The sequence below is a fragment of the Zootoca vivipara genome, chromosome 12 (assembly GCF_965207765.1).
Source record: "Zootoca vivipara chromosome 12, rZooViv2.hap1.1, whole genome shotgun sequence".
In the NCBI taxonomy this organism is placed as follows: Eukaryota; Metazoa; Chordata; class Lepidosauria; order Squamata; family Lacertidae; genus Zootoca; species Zootoca vivipara.
In genome coordinates, this window is record NC_142595.1 from 209,748 (window position 1) to 223,673 (window position 13,926).

At 49.1% G+C, this 13,926-nt stretch overlaps 1 protein-coding gene across 1 annotated transcript; it reads right to left on the minus strand.

The window, feature by feature from the left end:
- Positions 1-1,251: 1,251 nt before the first annotated feature.
- Positions 1,252-11,651, minus strand: TMEM119 (transmembrane protein 119). Its single transcript, XM_035136434.3, has 2 exons — positions 11,396-11,651; positions 1,252-5,084 (listed from the first exon to the last, which is right to left on the minus strand). Exon 2 carries the CDS (start codon positions 5,056-5,058, stop codon positions 4,180-4,182), a length of 879 nt encoding a protein of 292 aa, XP_034992325.1. The 5' UTR covers positions 5,059-5,084; positions 11,396-11,651; the 3' UTR covers positions 1,252-4,179.
- Positions 11,652-13,926: the final 2,275 nt, after the last annotated feature.

Here is a 13,926-nt window from a genome sequence, read left to right on the forward strand (position 1 = left end):
TTAAAAACAGAAAAAGGGAATTGCAGTCTGGAGAAGGCAAGTTGAAAGGAAGGGGAAGGAAGGACTCAAGCCATAATAACCTTTCCCTGCCTTTATAACCTATCCCAATAATATCCAGATAAGCTCCAATAAGCAAGAAGGGGAAATTGATTATACTGGTCCAAAAACAGGGATTGGGAGAAATATGCCCAGGTGAGAGGCCCTAAACTCCTACCCTGCTAGCAATCTATTTTCTGATTCTGGGCCAGAGGAGCAAGAACCACAGTTGCAATTGCAAACCTCTGAATACACTGAGGTGGCTTTGGAGCATACAGTGTTTAGAATGATCCCTGCTTCTCCCCAGAGGAGGAAGAGACAAGTGGGGGTGCTGGGTGACTCCCTACTGAGGAGGACAGAGGCTGTAGTGCGGAGGAAACAGAATGTGCTGTCTTTCCGGTGCAAAGATTCATGATGTGACAGAGAAGTCGTTGAGTCTTATAAAGCCCACTGACCACAGCCCTGAGGTCTCTGCATAAGGGATGCTCTAGACCAGGCATCCCCAAACTGCAGCCCTCCAGATGTTTTGGCCTACAACTCCCATCATCCCTAGCTAACAGGACCAGTGGTCAGAGATGATGGGAATTGTAGTCCAAAACATCTGGAGGGCTGAGGTTTGGGGATGCCTGCTCTAGACCTGGCAACTATCATTCTAATCACTTCCCCAAGGCTAGCCCAAAATATTTTGCTGCCTGAAGCAGAATAGGATGTGGCACCCACCCTCCACCGCCCAAGTCAAAGAACTCAGTGTTCATGGCTGGCCAAGTTAACTTGGCACCCAATGCAGAAAAACCCACAAATGCCCCTCCCATGGAAAGAAGGAATTAATGCAGAACATAACCAGCACTTTGATCCCCATCCACAACACCCACGTACCTCACTCTACTCAATGGTAGGGCTGGCCCTGCACCCTTCAAGAGAAAAGCTATTTGAGGTGGAGGCTTGTTTGTGTCCAATGGAATCTGATATATCCCCCCCCCTTGAATAGACACTCTTACACAGAGACATATCACCATTAGCAGATTGAAAAGAGAACATTTCTAAACTTCAGTCTGTTTCAAAAGCAGTTTACCACAGAGCAGCACACAGAATAAAAGAATAGCTGAAAAATGGAACATAGGTCTGCGTATGAATGTGTATTTGTGTGCATGGGTAACTGAAAGTTTAAAGAGGTTGTGAAAGGAGGGGCAGGGAATATACATCGCAGTCTGCAACTTTACTTAAATAATTTGTTTAATATTCAGATTATTTCTTAAGTAATTGGTTATATTTCGGTTTATAAAATTGCAGAGATAATCCCTCTGGTTTATTTCTCTGTCTCTCTTTAGGCAGCTGCTGTGACTTCTGAGCAAGATGGCGATGATTTCAGATATTCTGCGGTGGTTGCCCAGGGACCGAATACAGTTTTGCGAAGCTTGCCAACATTTTCCATGGAAGAGTCCAAGAGAGTAGCTTTGGTGGAAGCCATTCTTCTTAGGAATCCCTGTACTGGTCGTCATTCCTCTTCCACACTTAATGCCAAAGTAGTTTTGCAAAAGGGCCCCAAACTCCGTGCAGTAAGTACTTGGCCTTTTTTTTACCCTGTTTGTTTTTAAACAAAATGTTTTTCAGAACATGGCATAACCACTGAATGGGAAAGTCCCTTTTTCCATTAGAGAGAACGGGCACTTCCAGATAAATCATTATTTCTGCCCAAGTAACTCTAGGCCATGAGGTTCCTGGTTGAGGCCCTGTAGCCCTTAACCCCCCAGAGTCTTAATCAGCCAAGGACTTCTGCCCCTCATGTTGCCTTTGCTCCCACTGGCCACGCAAAGGGATCCCAGAAGCTGTTCACCTAAAACTACCCAATCCATGATGCTTGTTGAACAAGAAAGCATGAGGGGGGGGGCCTACCCGGGTTGTTGGGTCCTCCTGGGTTTGAATGCAAGGGGCTCGAGGGTTTTAATTCTCCACAGCACCCCAGGAGAATGGTGTGCGCGGAATTGTGCGATAGAAGACCATCACAAGAGCACACGCCTCTTTGGTGGCTTCCAGCACCTGGTATTTGGAAGCCTATTGGGAAATTTAAATGGAGGCTGGACTCAGCCAGCCAGAAAAGGGGCAGGGCAAACATCACTAATGCATTGCAGGGGGCTGGACTAGATGGCCTTTGGGGGTCCCTTCCAACTTTACAATTCCATGATCCCAACCTAGTTCCCCAAGCCCCTCCATGGCATACAGCCACAGCTGAAAACGAGGGCCCACCAGCCAGGATTGACAAACCCCTGTTCTTAAAGAGGGCATAACCATCAATGTTTTTTTGTTGGCTAATTAGACTTCAGAGAGGGCTTCCCTATTATCTCGTGTTCTGAGGAATGGCCACAGTCATAAATATTACCAGAACCTTTGTGAAGAAGCTGGGTGAAAATGGCCCTCCCCCAATAAAACCCTCCGCTCAAACTCTTCAAGGCTTGTTACATATAAAATAAAGAGTTTCTTGGTCCAGCTGTAATGGTCGCTAAAAGTATTCCTCTCTTTCCAGAGCAGGCCAGAGAAGAAAACATCTCAGAATCCGAAATGGAAACAATAAAGCCTCTCAAAATTCCTTCACAAAAGTACAAAAGTGAGTTTTAAAAGAAATTAGTTTACTTCCCCCGAACCCTGTCAGAGCTGGTAGAAAGAGTCAACATTACTGGCATTTTAGGCAGATTTTACTGGCATTTTAGGCAGATTTTTTGAGTTTCCCAAATATATGCTGTTTCCACAGATATTATCAATTCAAAATTATCTTGATGAATGAAGATCCTTTGCTGGTACAAATGCTTTAGGGTTCAAGTGGCGTGAAATGCCAGTTCTGGTGTGCTTCTCTGGTCCTCCCCACCCTAAAATTCTTGTAATAATATAAATGCCCGGATGTTTGTGAAACTTTAAGCATGCCAGTAATCAAGTGGGCACATACCAGATCCGAGCCCATTCTCTTGAGCAAGGATCTTCTGTAGGATTGTTTGAGCACTGAAATTGACCATGTGGTGTCAGAGTTGGTGTCTCTCTGGCTGGTGTCAGAAGTGGCATCTGTTATCAAGTCCAATTGAGGTTTCTGTGTCATGTGGATGGGAGTTAAATTTAAAACCTAACATCACAAAAAATATATCCAGGAGAGTTCTGGGGAGCAGAGCTGCCTTGAATCTCTAACAAAGATTTTCAGGCCACATGCGGACCTACTTGTAACCACTGGCAGAGATTTTTTCTGAGAGGTGAGCTCTGCTTCCACCCCTGCACCTTCACTCCCCAAAGAGCACATACTGTATACATATTCAGCTTCAAACTGAATCCAGATTGTAATTTTGCCAGCCACATTTTTAAGCACCATGCATTGTTCTTTTATCAAAAATTTGTTCAGCGCCTAAAAAAAGGCTCCAAGTAAAAGTGAGGTGGCTTTGTGATTGACACGAAAGGCTGACCAATCAGTGCTGTGCTAAGTCCTACTTCCATAAAAGGCGGGTGCGGTGGCTTTGTAATTGAGCCAAAGGCTGGCCAATGGGCGTGTTGCACAGCCTTGCTTCAATAGGAGAGGTTGGCTTCACGATTACGGTAACCAAAAGGCCAGCCAAAAAGCACTGTGTAAATTCAGCTTTGGCAGGAAACCAGAATGGGTTACTCTGATCCTGGGGAAAGTACAGAATATGGAGCAGCCAGGCACTCATCTGGAAAGTGGGGGTTGCGTAGGCAGCTACTATTATTGGGGACTGCTAAAAAAAAAAAAACCTCATCCATAACTGGGCCTGAACCATAAGTTCTATCATATCTATTCACAAAAAAGTGTTTCAAAAGAGGTTTAAACCCAACAGTGGTTTCAGTCCTACATTTGGATCTCAGTCAGCGCTCAGTGCTGGATCTCTTCCACTCATCCTCACCTACTAAATAATACCTTGTACTTGTGTCAGAGAAGAGTGGCTAAGTCACTCAATGAAGAGACTGTTAAGGCAAAACCTCAGTATTCTACTTCTAATGGGGCTTCTCTAAAATGGAGATGGGAAACGTCATATACTGAAGGGCCTGGTGTTGCCCACAGAGTGAAAGTAAAGTCCATCACAGGTTCAGTGTGATCAGCTTTTCAACACGACAGCCAACGGGTGGAAAGGCAAGCAAGGGAGGCCCCGTGTCCTAGTCTCCTGAGGTGCAAGTACTATCAGGGGGTGAAGCCCCCGGCTCATCTGCCTCACTTTCTGAGACTTGTTCTGTGGAATCATCAGTCCCTGGTGATTCCTTGGGCTCTTCTGGAGATGCTGGGTGAGTTTCTTCTTCCACCTGTTGACCCTTCACATCTTCACCATTGATTTCTGCATCTACCGAGTTTGGCAGGGCTGGAGTCTCAGCCTCCTCTGCTGGACCATCCTGTTCTTCTGGAGTGGCTTTCTCTTCCTTCTCAGCCTCTTCCATCGTCTTTGTCCCTTCCTCCTTGACGTTGGGTGCCCTGTCCTCCATTTTGGCACTCTCCCCGTTCATCGTGACAGCCTTGGCTGGGGATTTGAGGTTCTGTGCAGCGGCTAAAATATCCGCCTGCAACTGTTTGGTGGAGTCAACGGGCTCCTCCTGGTCAGCATCAGACAACTTCTCCGGCACTTCGCTGAAGGCCTTGGCCCCTCCTGACTTGTCGTTCTGGTCCACATACTTCTTCTTTGGAAAAGATGCTGGGTAGTAGGCTGAAGCCTTATGTTTCTGCCGGACGATGACGGCAGCACACACAATGAAAAGGAAGAGGAAGACCAAGGAGCCGACCACAATGATCAAGAGCATGTACTTCTGGAAGAAGTCCACAATCCCATCCAATATGTTGAGGGATGTTGAAGTCCCATTCACAATGAGGTCACTCAAGGTGGGGTTTGCACCTAGCGTCACGCTTGCAGGGGGTGGGATGGAGGACGCACCCTCACTCTCTCCACTGCCCCCGTTGTCTTCAAGCCCTGCTTTGTGTATGGATCTTGAGGCACACAAGGGCACCATCAGCAGAACAAGCAGGCAGGTGTCCATCAGGATGGCCATGTCAGTGGTTGGATGTGGCTGGTTCTCTGGAAAAAACAACAAACACAAAGGAACGGTTATTCTTAGATGTGTAGCATGTGCAATTGAGCTAAGTCCCATTCTTAGATCTGGAGGAACTTCTGGAAGAACTGGGGGGCTTGCTAAAGTTAATGGTGAGCCTCTTTGCACATGTTCAGTGGGCCCCTCATCTGTCCTAATGACTTCACACATTCCACAACTAGTTCTGGGGTTAAGCTCTGGTGAGTCCCTACCTCAAACTGAGATGTGGGCATAAGCAAAAATAGCCAATGAAATCCCAGGAAATCGACAAAATCAGTGAAGTTTCAGGCCCAGCCAGAGGTAGGGCTTCTTCCACACATACACAATTCGTGGACGAGATACGTTATTTCTCCCCCGCTCCTCTCATGCTTGTTGTCGAATGGAATTGTAGAACTGCAGAGTTGGAAGGGACCCCAAGGGACATCTAGTCCAACCCCCTGCAATGCGAGAATTGCAGCAAAAGAATCCCTGACAGATGGCTACCCCACTCTGCTTAAAAGCCTCCAATGAAGGGAGCCATCACCTTCTGAGGCAGTTCATTCTGCTCTTACCCTCAGGAAGTTCTTCCTAATATTTAGTCGGAATCTCCTTTCTTCTCATTTGATCCACTGCCTTCCCCAAAGCCAAATTTAAATGTCACTCTCCACCCCCTGTGATAGTGCTGGTCCCCATGCAACCCTCCCCCCAAAACGAGATGCAAAATAGTTTTCCCTCCTTTCATTTTTTCTAATGAGGTGACCTTTCCCAAAGTTACAGTAATCCAGGCAAACTCTTTTTCTGAATAAAAATGGGAAAGGTTTCCTTCTGGTGTGAAAGGCTAAGTTTTCTCCAAGGGAATTGCCCACTGTTCCATTCAGAGGTCAGAGCTCAATGGCAGAAGGATCCAGGTTCATCTCCCAGCAGCACCTCCTGTCTTAAAAGGACCAGGGAAGAGGGGGTGGAGAGGAGCTGCCAGTCAGAGTAGACAAGACTGGGCTAGGTGGATTAAGACCAGGGATATGACAGTGACTCATAGCTCTGCAGAAGTCAACTTTGTGTGTGTCAGCCCAGAACAGCAGCTCAGGCAGGCAGCCTCCTCTGAAGGAGGCTATTTCTGGTCTGTCTGTACAGTCAGGAGTGATTGAACAACCCTAATCCCATCCAGTCAAAAGTCTGAGGCAGAAGGAGATCAAAATAGCATCCCTCTCAGGGGGGGAGCATACAGTGAGATGGGCGGGCTTTGGGTGGTTTAAATTCATTTATTTCTCAACACGCAGAGTTTGGTGTTACTGCTTTAGGAGTTCTAATAAATCTCTGAGCAGGAGCTCAGAGCTTGATCAGATCCTGGCCTGAGCACACTGCAGTGGTTGGTGGGTAAATTCCTGAGATTTGAGGTTTGCAATGGAAACTGTTACACAGACCAAAGAGCGCAGACTCAGGCATGCAGCCCCTGCAGATCCAACTCGAGGTTTACTTCACCAGCTGTTGGATCTGTCAGTAGATCTAGACAGATGTTTAAATGCTGCTGTTTCTGTTCTGACTCTCCAGTGACACGCACCCAGTTTTTAATGTGGAAAACAAAGAGGGCTTCCTTCCCCCCCTCTTTGCCTTCTGCCCTCAGTGCTGCACCCCCAATTCCACGTGCCAGGCTGGAAGTCAGGAGGTGCTGCTCTGCACATGTTTGGAAGCTAACATGCCCCTCCTGAATTTTCTTCTCCTCTGCTCCTTTGTCTAAGCAACGGATTCAGAGTCCAGATGTTCCTGCTGAAAGGGGTTGTGCCTGACTCTTGACTCAAATACAACGTGCCCAGAACCTTTGCCAAGTTTGGAGACGTTAACTTCCTGCAGCCTCAGCATCTGAAACAGCCAGAGGTCCCTGGATGAATCATCTGGTAATGTGTAGCCTCAAAAGAGCCCAGAGCTCATTTAGTCCAATGGAGACCAGCCCAGATGTGTCCGAGAAGCTCACAAGCAGGGCATGAAGGTGGCAGGCAGGCACCCGCTCTTGTGTGTCCTCAGAATCTGGCCTTCCAAGCTGCCTTGCCTCTGAACAAGGAGTTTCCATCTGGCTCACAGCTGATGACCAATCTCTCCAAGGATGTTTCTTCCAATGCAAATTACAAAGACTTATGAAATCCGTATATGGGGATGTTTCCTTTGCAATAATAGATACCTGGGCTTCTCACTTCCACTGGAAAGGAACATTCCACCCAGATGATACTTCAAGAAAAGAATTTCTCTTTTATCATCTCTCCCTGACCCCATCATCGTCTCTTCTCTCCTTAGGAGCAATTTAGCTCCTGAGCCACAAAATCCAGGCAGGGCACTGCCACAAGGGCCCTCTGTAATTATTTCTCCGCAGCCCTTGGTATTCAGAGGTAGACTGCCTTTGGGCGTGGAAGCTCTGTGGAGCTATCGAGGCTAAGCTGTCAATATCCTCACCACCATGAAACCCAATTTGAGCTCCCTCCTTGCAACACTTCAGCAGGAATCTAGAACTTTTATGCTTGCCAGAAATATGGGGAGAAGGGGGAGCACCAATTTTGTCTTAGTTAATCCTATCCTGGTTTCACTGGGATGCCTGATGGATTATGCAATGCGCAGCGCTGGAGCCCTCTGTTTCTTCATAGAAACGTAACGGTGGAGTTTGAAGGGTCCCCGAGGGTCCTCCAGCCCAACCCCCTGCAATGCAGGAATATGAGCTAAAGCATCCACGACAGATGACCATCCAACCTCTCCTTATAAACCACCAAGGAAGGAAGAAGAGTTTGGATTTGATATCCCGCTTTATCACTACCCGAAGGAGTCCCAAAGCGGCATACAGTCTCCTTTCCTCCTCCACAACAAACACCCTGTGAGGTGAGTGGGGCTGAGAGACTTCAGAGAAGTGTGACTAGCCCAAGTTCACCCAGCAGCTGCATGTGGAGGAGCGGAGACACGAACCTGATTCCCCAGGTCTAAATCGTAAAGCGCGATTTAGCACTTCTGCGCATGCATGAGTGCAGAAACCCAGAAGTAACCTGTTCCGGTACTTCTGGGTTCGGCGCGTCCGTAACCCGAAAATGCGCAACCTGCAGCATTCGCAACCCGAGGTATGATTGTAGGAACATCCTAAGGAAAAGCGGGACATTCCAGGATCAAATCAGGGACATCCCTGGAAAATAGGGACATTTGGAGAGTCTGAAATTCTTCAAACTCTAAATGCACATAGTCTCCCCCCATCCCTCTGCCTCCTTTCTTCCTCCTCCCTAGATGCATAAAATATCCCCTAAATCCCCTCTAGTTTTAAAAGCTGTGTAATCTGAGTACTGCCCCATCTCTTCTGAGCTGGAGCAAATCAACTGGCCATTAAATCAGCAGACAAAACCTTCCTCTGGACTCTGAGCACAAACTTTCTCAGATAGCTAGCTGCATAATGCAAGCTTTTAATTCAGTTTTGTTTTCATCAGGTTCTTCTTCTTCTTCTTCTTCAAAGGCATCCCACAATCTTAAAGCAGCTGATCTACCAAATAACAGTGTTGATTTGATTGCACCAAAGTCTATGCTACTGCTTTAACAATTCAAACACATAAATTAAATAGTAGTAGTAGTAGTAATTAAAAGGCAGTAACATTAAAAAATCCAGGTGATGCAGGTGGCGCTGTAGGTTAAACCACAGAGCCTAGGGCTTGCTGATCAGAAGGTCGGCGGTTCAAATCCCCGCGTCGGAGTGAGCTCCCGTTGCTCGGTCCCTGCTCCTGCCAACCAGTGGGAAGGTAAACGGCATTTCCGTGCGCTGCTCTGGTTCACCAGAAGTGGCTTAGTCATGCTGGCCACATGACCTGGAAGCTGTATGCCAGCTCCCTCGGCCAGTAAAGCGAGATGAGCGCCGCAACCCCAGAGTCGGTCACCTTTAACATTAAAAAAACTTTAACACCTGTTCTAATTTTGCCACAGGACTCCACAGGGTGGGGAAGGGTTGGCAGATCCACTCTGCACACATCTGAGCCTGAATGTAACATGCTGGCAACAGGGCAGGGAACCAGGGCAGGAGCAGCTGTGATTTTTCTCCATTCTTGTTGCATGGATGTTTTTGATGTGGAGGCCAAAGAGGTAGCTAAGGAAGGTGGGCTTCAGCTCAGTCCCCCCTCCCCCATTACCTGTTTTCAGTGCTGAGAGCAGACCCCAGGACATATGATGATGATGAAGAAGAAGAGTTTGGATTTGATATCCCGCTTTATCACTACCCGAAGGAGTCTCAAAGCGGCTAACAATCTCCTTTCCCTTCCTCCTCCACAACAAACACTCTGTGAGGTGAGTGGGGCTGAGAGACTTCAGATTACGAGTCTACCGCTCTTAACCACTACACCACACTGGCTACACACACTGAAGAGCCAGTGTGGTGTAGTCGATAGAGGGCTGGATTACTAGGACCTGGGAGACTAGGGTTCAAATCCCCCACTCAGGTGCCAGTCCCTGGCCCTCAACCCCACCTACCTCACAGGGTTGTTGTGGGGATTAAACAAGGAGAGGGAGAACAATATATGCTACCTTGAGCTTCTTGGAGGAAAATGTGGGTTATAAATACAATAAATATTAATAATGATTAACACCTCTGAGCATGTGCAGAATGCTCTGCATGTTTCTGCCCCCTGCAGCCCCGCCACTGCATAACCACACACCCCCAATGTGTGCTGCACATCCTATGACATAGCTCCAAGGAAAGCACAAACCTCAGGATGTGCTGAGGATTCTCTGCTTCATAGCCGGGGTCTTGGGGCACAGACCTCTGGGAAGTTCTCCTGCATATGCACACACACACACACAGAGTTTATTTCAACAGTGCAGGAGAATTTCCCAGGGGGTTGCCCCGAAATTTTGAGTTTTCCTAGGGAATATCAGCCTCATCTTCTTCGGTGCGCATGGCAGAATCAAAGCGGCTTCATCTAGGACAGAGTTGATTACATGGTCCTTCTGCCTCTTCACAGGAGCATAAGAGGAGCCTGGCTGCTGGATCAGGCCAAGTGGCAAGGGCGTACCCACCACGGGGCAAGTTAGGGCAGCTGCCCTACTCTAGAAGCAGGGCTGGTGGGCAGAGGCGGAGCACAGCCTGGCGGAGCGCGAGTTCGCCATTCCCGCCGTGCCGCGCCGCACCCTCCCTCCAGCTCCCCGGCGCGCCCTCAGGCAAGGCCAAGCGCGGCGGGGAACCAGGGAGCGCGGCGCGGTGGGCGGGAACGCCGAACTCGCGCTCCGCTGGGCTGGGCTCCGCCTCCGCCCACCAGCCCTGCTTCTAGGGAGGGGCACAGCCCGGCGGAGCGCGAGTTCGCCGTTCCCGCCCGCCGCGCTGCGCCCTCCCTCCAGCTCCCCGGCGCGCCCTCAGGCAAGGCCAAGCGCGGCGGGGAACCAGAGAGCGCAGCGCGGCGGGCGGGAACGCTGAACTCGCGCTCCGCTGGGCTGGGCTCCGCCTCCGCCCACCAGCCCTGCTTCTAGGGAGGGGCACAGCCCGGCGGAGCGCGAGTTCACCGTTCCCGCCCACTTTGTGGCCCCTCCCCTTCCGTGCCTTGGCCCCTCCCCTTGCCCCCCCTAGTTTTGATCCTGGGTACGCCCATGCCAAGTGGGGCCCATCTAGCCCAGCACCCTGTTCTCACAGCGCCCTACCAGATGCCTCAGTGGGAAAGCTGCAAGCAGGATTCAAGCACAAGAGCCCTGTCTCCCTTCTGGCATCCAGAAGCATTGCTGCTTCCAACTGTGGAAGCTGAGCATAGTGGTTGTGGCCAGCAGCCAGCAGTAGCCCTCTCCTCCCTCTCCTCCTCCTCCTCCTCCTTGAATTTATTCGGTCCTCTTTTAAAGGCATCCAGGTTGGCGGCCATCCTTGCCTCCTGTGGCAGCCAGTTCCATGCTTTAACTCTGAGCTGCATAGATTCCTTTTATCTGTCCTGAACCTTCCAGCATTCAGCTTGCTGGGATGTCCCCAAATTCTAGTGTTCTGAGAGAGGGAGGAATTTTTCCCCGCTGTCTGCTTTGTCCATGCCACATATACTTTTATGAACGTCTATTGCGTCTCCTTCGCCTTTTCTCCAAACTAAAAGCCCCAAACACTGCTGCACCCTTTTCTTACAGGGGAGTTGCTCTGTCCCCCTTGAACCATCCCGTTCCCAAGCGGGAAGGGCTGAATTGAGCAGCAGGGGAGGCTTTTGTGGGGGCCCCATCCTGCCCACGCCAAAACACTTAGCAGCAGTTGCAAGCCTGCCAGAAGTCAGGAGGAGTTGAGGAAAGGTGGGGTGGTGATGGGCCCCCAAGGTTTAGGGTGAGGGTGGGGAGTTGCGTGGCATTTACTCACGGGAGAGGAAACTTTTCCGTCTTCTGCTGGCCTCCTGGCTGCCTGCTTCTGCTGCTGAGCGCAGCCCCTTCCTCCTCCAAGCTTGGCCGCCTCTGTGCCTGGCCAGCTTTTTTGCATTAAGTCTGGTTTCATGTGGGGACAGGGAGGGAGCGAGGGAAGGAAGGGGAGGGCAGCCCCCCACATGCGGCTCTCCTTTCCCTCCTCCTTTCTCCTGCAGGCAGCCGCCCTCCAAGCTGGGAGGGAAGGAGAGGAGAAGAGGGTGGATAAAGTTTTGCTCCGTCTGTGCATCCCTCCAAGGGAAAAATTCCCAGCAAAGCAAAGGCCAGAGGGGCTGTTTGTTTATCAAGGCAAGCAGCTGAGGAGTTAGGAAGTGGGGGGGGGAGATGTTTGGTGGGATTAATCTCCCCAGAGAACATTCTTCCCAGAGGTGACATGATAAAATGATGCATGCATGGAGAAAGACAAAAGAGAAAAGTCTTTCTTCCTCTCTCAGAACCCAAGAACCCGGGGACATCCAATGAAAGCTTGAATGCTGTAAGATTCAGGACAGAGAAGAGGAACCATAGAATCATAGAGTTGGAAGAGACCACAAGGGCCATCCAGTCCAACCCCCTGCCAAGCAGGAAACACCATCAAAGCATTCCTGACAGATGGCTGTCAAGCCTCTGCTTAAAGACCTCCGAAGAAGGAGACCCCACCACACTCCTTGGCAGCAAATTCCACTGTCGAACAGCTCTTACTGTCAGAGGAAGGGCTTTTTCATGTAGCACCTAGTTACACTGTGGAACTCACTCCCACAGGAGACAGTGATGGCCATCAATTGGGATGGCTCTTTTGGAGGACTGGGCAGGGGGAATCACAGAGGATAAGGCTATTAGTCAAAATGGCTGTGCTCTCCTTCTACAGTCGGAGGCAGCAATGCTTCTGGAGCCCACTTGCTGGAAAGCGCAGGAGGGGAGAGTGTCGCTCTTGTGCTCAACTCCTGCTTGAGAGGTCCTAGAGGACATCTTGCTGCTCCCTGTGAGAAGAGGCTGCTGGGATGGATCTGCTGTCTCTTCTTGTGTTCTTAACAGCTTCCTTTTTCAATCCTCCTTTCACTGGTCACACTTCTATAACAATGTTAGGAACTGAGAAAGATGAATTACAATACAGTATATCCAGGGATTCAGTTCTATCACTAGTGGAATGAGTCAAAACAAAGGATTTTAGCACATTTTGTATGCTACTCGACTTACTGATGCTAGGGATGTCCATAGCTGCCAAGTTTTCCCTTTTCTCGCGAGGAAGCCTATTCAGCATAAGGGAAAATCCCTTTAAAAAGGGATAACTTGGCAGCTATGGGGATGTCCCTGTTATCAACAACTGTTTTGTGGGTTGCCTCTGTTAATTAGGTACTTATTATCACCGTTTCTGCACTTTCCCACATTAAATTTCCTTCTGACCTTCATATTTACAACCCACCAACCATGTACTAGCAACTCAGGACAAAGATTTCACGTGTCTGATGAAGTGAGAGGGACTCCACAAAACTTTATGCTATAATAAATTTGTTAGGCTTTAAGGCAGGCATCCCCAAACTGCGGCCCTCCAGATGTTTTGGCCTACAACTCCCATGATCCCTAGCTAACAGGACCAGTGGTCAGGGCAGATGGGAATTGTAGTCCAAAACATCTGGAGGGCCGAAGTTTGGGGGTGCCTGCTTTAAGGTGCCACAAGACTCTTTGTTTGCTTATCCTGCAATGAACAGCTCCACTCAGTGATGATTGTAATAAACTATTAAGGGTTCCTGAAAGAAGCATCACTTCGTTCTCTCCCCCCCCCCCCAACAAATCCAGGAACCAGAAGTTTTTCTCTGAGTTCCTTAAGAACCAGAGAGAGGAAGAGATTGGGTGGAAGGAGCCAAGCAAGGGTTAAGGGCTTCTTCTTCTTCTTCTTCTTCTTCTTCTTCTTCTTCTTCTTCTTCTTCTTCTTCTTCTTCTTCTTCTTCTTCTTCTTCTTCTTCTTCTTCTTCTTCTTCTTCTTCTTCTTCTTCTTCCTCTGGACCAAAATTCCTTATCAGCCTCATAAATATATTGCTGTGTCATGTCACTTAAGATTCCCCAAATCATGCATTTCCCGTGAGAAATATAATGAGGATGGGAAGAGGGAGACAGAGGCGGGGCAGAGATGTTTAGTCATTTTGTTTTTCAGAAGGAAAATGGAGTGTGAACGACAGAGCCCCTTCCAGGGAAGTGCAGGATTGTATGGGCCAAGATGACTTAGGGGGCCAGTTTGGGCTTAACTGGGGAAAGGAGGGCAGAAGCCAGGGCGGTGGGAGGGGAAACCTAAACCTAAGTAGCCCCCTGCATATTTGGGGGAGGGGGGAGGGGGGAGATGGCAGCAGCTGGCTTTGGAGAATCCCAGACTTTGGAGAACTACAAAAAACATTGTACTCTGGAGGGCATAAATGTGGGTCATTTGGAAATTCACAGGTCAATTTCTAGAGAATCACGGAGCTGCAGAGCTGGAAGGGGCCCTCCAAGGGTCCTCGA

What these genes read in the sequence shown, in the direction of transcription:
- TMEM119 (XM_035136434.3), bottom strand. Translation starts at nt 5,058, where the DNA reads ATGGCCATCCTGATGGACACCTGCCTGCTTGTTCTGCTGATGGTGCCC.